At 48.7% G+C, this 8,233-nt stretch overlaps 4 protein-coding genes across 4 annotated transcripts; all 4 read left to right on the top strand.

Annotated features, from left to right (window-relative positions):
* Nucleotides 1–819: 819 nt before the first annotated feature.
* An08g00190 (uncharacterized protein) lies at nucleotides 820–1,389 on the top strand (the record flags this gene model as incomplete). Its single annotated transcript, XM_059748769.1, has 5 exons — nucleotides 820–912; nucleotides 956–1,005; nucleotides 1,074–1,156; nucleotides 1,245–1,272; nucleotides 1,332–1,389. The coding sequence occupies 5 exons, from the start codon at nucleotides 820–822 to the stop codon at nucleotides 1,387–1,389; spliced, it is 312 nt and encodes a 103-aa protein (XP_059601122.1).
* An 839-nt stretch (nucleotides 1,390–2,228) lies between these two features.
* On the top strand, nucleotides 2,229–2,546 carry An08g00200 (uncharacterized protein; the record flags this gene model as incomplete). Its single annotated transcript, XM_059748770.1, has 2 exons — nucleotides 2,229–2,259; nucleotides 2,380–2,546. The coding sequence occupies 2 exons, from the start codon at nucleotides 2,229–2,231 to the stop codon at nucleotides 2,544–2,546; spliced, it is 198 nt and encodes a 65-aa protein (XP_059601123.1).
* Nucleotides 2,547–3,301: 755 nt separating this feature from the next.
* Nucleotides 3,302–5,623, top strand: An08g00210 (uncharacterized protein; the record flags this gene model as incomplete). The annotated part of the gene is made up of 4 exons (XM_001392102.3): nucleotides 3,302–3,741; nucleotides 3,821–4,080; nucleotides 4,151–5,479; nucleotides 5,538–5,623. The coding sequence occupies 4 exons, from the start codon at nucleotides 3,302–3,304 to the stop codon at nucleotides 5,621–5,623; spliced, it is 2,115 nt and encodes a 704-aa protein (XP_001392139.1).
* A 916-nt stretch (nucleotides 5,624–6,539) lies between these two features.
* An08g00220 (uncharacterized protein) lies at nucleotides 6,540–8,233 on the top strand (the record flags this gene model as incomplete). The annotated part of the gene is made up of 7 exons (XM_059748771.1): nucleotides 6,540–6,646; nucleotides 6,706–7,033; nucleotides 7,102–7,389; nucleotides 7,514–7,643; nucleotides 7,726–7,869; nucleotides 7,920–8,005; nucleotides 8,174–8,233. Coding segments are annotated over 7 exons (1,143 nt in total), but the record flags the coding sequence as incomplete, so codon positions are not given.

Here is an 8,233-nt window from a genome sequence, read left to right on the forward strand (position 1 = left end):
TTGGTAACTCAGGCAGGGGAAGAGTGGAAGCAACCGAGAAGTTTCCGCAGCCGGAAAATTTCCGCTTCTCAAGGTACAATACGTACTGTCGATATACTTACTCTATATCCCTTTGGACGATGACCTCGGTTGCTGCTATGGCACTTTAAGCATAGATCTCGCTTTCCTTGTACCGACTGCGGTAGTAGACTAATTATTTAGCCTTGATATCGGAGGTTGGCCGGAATTACACTTGTCCATTGGAAGCAGGATAAATGGCCACGCAGCTGGACGCTACGATGCGGTGGGCGGGGTGGCATTCCCAAGCCATTGTTCTATCGTCAAATCATTTGCAGTTCAATTCAAAGCATGGAAGGGCAGTTTTTTGACTGAATATACTACTGTAGTTATCACTCCCATTCTCGATGAAATCTAGGTATGAGGGTATGATGGCTTACGGCGACCAGTTAGTATCTCCTTTCTTTTAGTTCTCCCCTTGCCCTTTCCTTTCTTTTCTTTTCTACTCTCGCTGTATGCCCTTGTCTCTACTTCTTTCCATCTGTCTGGCTTTATCTTCATGATTGTTAGTCACCCTTTCTTCGCCACATTTTTAAAGTTGAAATTTCCCGATAAGCAACATTGTCTTGTATTGTGCAGAGGGGGGAAAAAAGGAAGAAGGAAGGCCAAAAAAAAAAAAAAGAAAAAAAGAAAAAGGAAGAAGCATCGGGAAGGAATACGTTGAATCATATGGGAACGGTCCTGTGCTTGGGAAGAAAGGAGAAACCTACTGGATTACTGGGTGATTGATGGTGGCTTTAACTACGGAGTTGGTACTGACCGATGAAGAAGGGACAGAGTCTATTGAAGACTAGACTGCATGAGCACCCTTGGCAGCGGGAGTTATTTGCGGAGACAGAAATAAATGCAATGAGTGTGAGATAGTCTACTAGTCTATCTACTTTCTACTTATGCACAGACAAATGCGACGGCTTTTGACCCACTCTCCAAGCCGGTCGGGAAAATCAGGTGGGTGTTTTCCCACCTGGACTGGGAAAATGACTGACCGGTCGCATTGTCACTGCGCGCTCCATCAGGAGAAGTGGAAGAGGGGTAGGCGGAGCGGAGGATTCTACCATGATCGACATGGAAAGCTGGATCGAAGGGAAGCATGGTCACGGTACGAGACACAAGTGAAGCCAATATACTTACTGGAAGTGGTGATCTAGTCGGGTAAGACACCGTCAAGTCCTTGGAGGTTGACGTAGGGCGGTGGGACTCGCATTCGCATAGCAGGTAAAATATACACCCCCAACCAAGAAATAAGTCCCGCTGGGCATCCATGGAAAAGCGAGGGAACCACATCTATCTCAAGGTGCCTACTTGCCCGAGGGCATCTACCAAAACGTTTAGGATTACGCCATGCAATTGGAGAGAGTGAGACCACCTCGACACTGTCTATGCCCACAGCACATCAAAGCACATGTGATTACATAAGACTTCAATGTGATTACTTCCAACTAACAAAGTATGTTGATATTATATGTATAGTATGTATCCAGTCTACACATACCCGCTCAGGGTCTGGGCTGGGCTGGGCAAGTGGAGAAACTGAACCCGACAAACAATGACACTCAACCCTTTATTTGCCGACTGCCGTACTTAGACAATGAATGATCATTAGCATTCACACTCTCCCCCTTTCCTGTCTTGGTATTGTCGGAAGCATCATATAACCAGTTAGTATATAGATAATAAGCCAAGTGAGCAGCAGTAACCAAGACCAGGTCTTATATGCATCAAAGTTTTAACCTAACCATCTCTCATACTTCCGTTTTGCAGTACGAAGGAACAACTCGCAAGTATTAATATGATACACATGTAAAAGTTGAGATCCAACCAGGACGATCCATGTGCCAGACATAATACTCTAGACAGGTCTACGTATCCTAGAATAGACGGAAGATCCGCAATGAAAACGTGGACAGGTCGCGTGATTGCTAGAGACACTAGTTGACTTACCTAGATAGGTAGTCCGCACTGCGAATGATCGTACTACTAATACTGATTCCTCGTTCCTGGGTAGGGGCTCCGTTAACCCCAAGCCAATTCCTTTTTTTCTTTTCTTTTCTATTCCTTTCTTACTTAATTCTGGAGAGAAAAACCATTGTATACGTTTCTGTGCAATTAGAAGATAAATTAAAATGAATAAATTAAACTGGTAACTATTCCGCCCTCCACAGATCCAGACAATGGAGAAGAGGAAAGGAATAAGGGGAGTAGGTTAACTTAGGGGGTGCAGGAGGAGAAAGAAAGAAATAGGAACAAGGTGGATGTGACAATAGTAGGACTATCTAGATAGGGTAAAACCTGATAGACCGCGAGTCTGGAAGCCTTGAAAAGACCCAAGTGGACCGATCCCTTTCCCCCAAGGGAACATTTACAGAAGAGACAAAATCTTTTCTGGTCACATGCGGTTCCGGAGTTCGGGCGCGGCAGGCAAATCAGTGATCAGGCCCATCCACGCCCGGGGCTGCCGAGGTGCTGATTGGTGGGACATTCCTGATTGACGCTGCGACACCGTCATAGCGACCCGCCCCCATTATTTTCTCCTTCCAATCCAGCTCCTTCCCGGATTGAGCTCATGACGCAGCCTCCCCCAAATTTCAAAAGGTGGAAGGTTACCCGGCCCTGGATTAGGCCTGTAGAGTATGTAAATACTAATTCATTCCCATTCCTTCCCCCCGGTACAAGAAACCTTTCGAACTGGGCAGCTGATCCGGCATTCCTATATCCCTCGCATCCTTAACCTCGACCTCTCCTCTCTCCTCTCTCTTCTCTAGTTACTCTCTTACTCTCCTCTCCTCATTCTTCACGAAATCTCATCCCCCTCCCCCATTCTTCCTCCCGAGCCGTACTCTCTCTTCATACGTACGTCAGTATATACAGATTTTCTAAGTCGTTTCTTTCCTCCCTCCAACTCTACAATTACCACTTCGCCCTGATACTTGTTCTTGGGCAAGTGTTCCGTGTTCCTCTTTTTCTCTTTTCTTTTGCCCCCTCGTCTCAATTGACACAAGTCAAGCACTTCCGTGGAAGGTATGCCGCCCCAATTCTCCGCCTACCGTGTTGCGTATCGGTTACACCGCAATTTCGAGTCAATGTCCGGCTGATTTTCGATGTGTGCGCGTGCGTGTAGAGCGCCTCTGAGTATAGAACATACAGCACGCATCTCTCACAGGGATCCCTCCTCTATTACCGTTAATTACCATTTGCTTTAGCTCGCCTGCTCCTTTTGTTCCGAAAATTCGACTTCCTGGGTACAATGGCCTCCCGCCAGTCTCGTAGGGTTCTGCGACCTCTGCTTTATACATCGCTGGCGGCTGCCACAGGAGCCGGAGTTCTCTACATCTCTTATCGTCCCCGCAATATACCTGGTTCAGAAGCCCCCGCAGTTCCGCCGCCGGGCTACCATGAAGGCAAGCTCGTGCCCCCAAGCTTTCCCAATATCAAATCCCGCCTCGAGCAGATCCAAGACTTAAAGCGATCTTCTGCTGGAAGCAACTCTGAAGAGTATGATCTGCTCGTCATTGGCGGTGGTGCCACTGGATCGGGTATTGCCCTTGATGCTGCCACACGGGGGTTGAAGGTTGCCATTGTTGAGAGGGACGACTTCAGCGCCGGAACGAGCAGCAAGAGTACCAAACTCGTTCACGGTGGTGTTCGATATTTGGAAAAGGCTGTTTGGGAGTTGGATTACAACCAGTTAGTTCTTCCCTCGCCCCTCCGCTGTATTGTCTGGGTGACGACCATGATGTACTAAGTGCCACTCGCCCTATTGTAGGTACAAGCTAGTCAAAGAGGCTCTGCGGGAGCGAAAGTATTTCTTGAACACAGCACCTCATCTGTCTAGCTGGCTTCCTATTATGGTTCCGCTACAGAAATGGTGGCAGGCGCCTTATTTCTGGGCGGGAACAAAGTTCTACGATTACTTGGCTGGGTCTGAAGGTATCGAGAGCTCCTACTTCCTCACCAAGAGCAAGGCCATCGATGCCTTCCCTATGTTAAGAAAGGACAACCTGTTTGGAGCCATGGTATACTATGGTATGCGGTCTCTTCCCCCAACCCCACCCGCGACACATAGATGGCCCCTCGCTAACGGTGCATTCACTAGATGGTGCCCACAACGACTCTCGAATGAATGTTTCTCTGGCCATGACAGCTGCGTTATACGGTGCCACTGTTGTCAATCACATGCAAGTCACTGGCCTGGAAAAGGACTCCTCCGGGAAGTTGAACGGCGCTCGTGTCAAGGATCTTATCCCCGGAAGAGATGGCCAAGAGACGGAGGAGTTCACGATCAAAGCAAAGGGTATCATTAACGCAACTGGCCCCTTCACCGACTCGATCAGAAAGATGGACGAACCCGGCATCAAGGAGATCGTGGCTCCTAGCTCAGGTGTTCATGTGATCTTACCTGGCTATTACAGCCCTTCGGATATGGGCCTCATTGACCCATCTACGTCGGACGGCCGTGTGATCTTCTTCCTTCCCTGGCAAGGGAACACCATTGCCGGTACAACGGACCAACCGACCGAGATCACCCCTCAACCCCAGCCTTCTGAGAAGGATATCAATTGGATCATTTCCGAAGTCCGTAATTACTTGGCTCCAGACATCAATATTGAGCGGAGTGACGTCCTTGCTGCCTGGGCTGGAATTCGCCCGCTGGTGCGTGATCCTAAGGTAAAGAGCTCCGAGGCTCTGGTCCGCAACCATCTCATTACTGTCTCACCGTCCGGACTCTTGACCTGTGCTGGTGGCAAGTGGACTACCTACCGGCAGATGGCTGAAGAGGCGGTGGACGAAGCCATTGGCGTGTTCGGCTTGAAGCCTCGCGGAGTCACCGGCGCTCCGGATATCAGTGGTGTCGGCGGCAGTGGCTTGGTCTCCGACGGTGCTGTTCTCGACGGATCTTGCCAAACCCACCAGGTTCGCTTGATTGGTGCCCATGGCTTCTCCAAAACCCTTTTCATCAACCTCATCCAGCACTTCGGACTCGAGGTTGATGTGGCTAAGCATCTAACGGAGTCGTACGGTGACCGAGCCTGGCAGGTTGCGGCTTTGTCTTCCCCCACAAATGCTCGCTTCCCTGTCCGCGGCCAACGCATCTCCAGACTATACCCCTTCGTTGATGGTGAAATCAGGTATGCTGTGCGCCACGAGTATGCACAGACTGCCACCGATGTCATTGCTCGCAGAACACGGTTGGCATTTTTGAACGCCGAAGCAGCACTCGAAGCCCTTCCTAACATTATCGATCTCATGGGTGAGGAGCTGAAGTGGGATAAGAACCGGAAAGATTCTGAATGGAAGGAGAGCGTCCAGTTTCTTTCTTCAATGGGTCTACCAAAGGCTTTCCTGAGCATGACGCGGGATGATGTCGAGGCGGGTAGAGTAAAGGATCTGGATATCGCACAAAGAAAGGCCTTTGCTCGGTCCGGTGAGTAGACCCGCACTAGAATAGTCATTCATGACAGACCTGACTAATGAACTTTCAGATCCCCCAGCGGATGTGCTCAATAGTGACATCCCCTCGTCCGATTCTAACAAGCTGATACATCCCGAGTCCCCGGCAAACAAATAGAAGTGTCATGAGCTATAGAGTATTGCCTTATGTATAAATAGTTTTGATGTAAAACTTTGATTCCATAATGTATGATGGGCCTGATTGAAGACTAGTCTCATTCACTTTCTCAGCCAAAGCAATAATATTTTTCGGCTCTATGTTTACAAAGGGCGCTGGCGGGTAATATAATCGTGTATGTGCTCAGCCTGCCTTCGAGTAAATGGGATGACTTATCAGAGATATGAAACATCACAAAGGGGAGGGATATACCAGCTAGACCTGAAGCTTCAGCTGGGTAATCGTCAAGCCTTGAGCACTCAATGCATATGGTAGTTGGCATCTACCAACCGAGAAGGAAACAGATCAGGCAAGTTCATGATACTTAGGGTACCAGCCGTGGAAAGAACGCCTGCCCGACAGGGCTTTCTCTACCCGCTTTCCTCAAGAAGTGAGCCTCTCTACCCTAAATGGCAATAGTGATTTCCTGCTCATGTCCTGTCTTGTCCTCAACCACTGTCTAGCTTATAGTCATGACTCCCCGCGACGAATTACACGGTTATTTAACATTGTTTTCGCTAAGTTGTTGCATACTACATACACACTTGTGTTTGAACCAGGCTCTTTGCATGACGTCTTATACTGCACGCTCACCGAATCATGGCATGGCACGCAGTGGCGTATCGAGTTTGCGACCTCATGGCCTTGTGAGAATAGCATGGAATCCCCCAAGGCAGAGTGACCGTGCTGCCACAGTGTCCCAGCCACAAACCAATTGCGAGGGAGAGTATCTTTCGGAGATGAAACCGGGCTGAAGGTGAAGTATAAAACACTGACTTGGTGGTGAGTGCGCTATAGATCTCTGAGAACTGCTAGCCAGTGGTGCTTATTAGATTTCAGGCAGGCTGGAATGAGTGAGTCAATCTCGGTTTGAATCATGCCTGTTACATTTGAAGTCCTAACGATACCAGTCATGATAGCAGAGACCATATCTCTGCGAATCCTGGCTTTCCCCAAAGTGCTAGCTACATTGGGCCTTCTCCCGTACGATTTCCTTAGCCTAGAAAATGGCTATGACTCCTGCACAAGCTAACTTGGCGCAGTGGTATTGCCGTTATCATAGGTGTCGGGGTGCTGACTACCTACACAGGACTAGTCATTGGAGACTTCAAATGTCGCTATCCTCAGGCACATAGCATGGCTGATGCCGGAACCATATTGTGGGGAAGGATTGGCTGTGAAATCCTAGGTGCTGCTCAGCTTATCTTCTTCGTATTCATAATGGGTAGCCATATACTGACCATTTCCGTCATGATGAGCGTTCTTACCGGCTACTCGGGCTGTACAGTTCTGTTTTCCGTGGCTGGAGGATTGCCTTCGAACGTCTTCACCATCCCGCGACGTCTCGAAAGCCTGTCATTTCTCTCCTCGGTTAGCTTTGCTAGTGTCCTCGGAGCAGTCTTCGCTAGCATGGTTGGGGCATCTCTCAATAAAACAAGCCATACTCAAACATCATCACCGCCTACGTTTCACGATCAATAATTTCCATTGCAAATATTGTATTTGCGTATGCTGGACATGTCGCCTTCTTTGCGTTCTTTTCAGAGCTCCGGGGCGTGAGGGACTACCCGAGGGCATTAGCTTTATTGCAAATGAGTGAGGTGACGCTCTACATGGTGACGGCTATCGTAATACATGTGCTGGTTGGAAATGATGTTGCCTCCCCGTCCCTCAATTCAGTCAGTCCGCTCTTCAAGAAGATATCATATGGTATCGCAATCCCGACAGTAGGTGGCCCATCCAAAGGCGTGCTCCTCCGTCGTCCAGCTGATCGCATAAGTCAGATTGTGATAGCAGGTGCCGTCAACGCCCATGTCGCGGTGAATCAATCTACTTGCGGATGTTTCATAGCAGGAATGCCATGCACTCACGTCCCCTTGGTGCAATATCTCTATGGGCCGCTGTATGCGTGACTCTATGGTTTTTGGCCTGGGTAGTTTCGGAAAGCACACCGGTATTCAACGATATCTTGGGCCTTGCAGTAAGTTCACGGGACATATGGGGTAATAAGGAGGGGAGAGGTACCCCGTTGGGCGCGGAAACGGATGACACCTGTCCTGCAGAGCTCATTCTTTGCCAGCTGGTTTATTTTCAATCTTCCAGGCGTGTTTTGGCTTTACCTCAATGTACATGGGAAGCCTCTAAACTGGAAGCAGACAATTCTGATAGGCTTCAATTGCATCATTGTCACCATCGGAGTAGTTATGGTAAGTTGGACCTACAATTGCCGTTGGCTTACCGACTAACCGGTGTCCAGTGTATATTTTGGGGTATACTCATCTATCAGATCAATTAAAAGCAATGTTAGTGAGGGTGTCATTCGAAGGAGGTTCTCCTGTGCAGGTAATTCTTGACAACGGCTTGGGGTAATAAGTCGATAAGTCACGGCAAGGCTGGAAACACATTATCGTTCATCAAGACAAGACAAGGTCTTGGAAGCTGTGTATCACATCTATAATGGGTCTGATTATGAAGGGGAGCGCTGGGCAGGCATATAAACATCCCAGTCAGCTAGGTCAAAAACTAGACTTGTGCCTGCAAGAACCTTCTTCACTTTACCAAATTATTACA

This window comes from Aspergillus niger, assembly GCF_000002855.4.
Source record: "Aspergillus niger supercontig An08".
Taxonomy (NCBI): Eukaryota; Fungi; Ascomycota; class Eurotiomycetes; order Eurotiales; family Aspergillaceae; genus Aspergillus; species Aspergillus niger.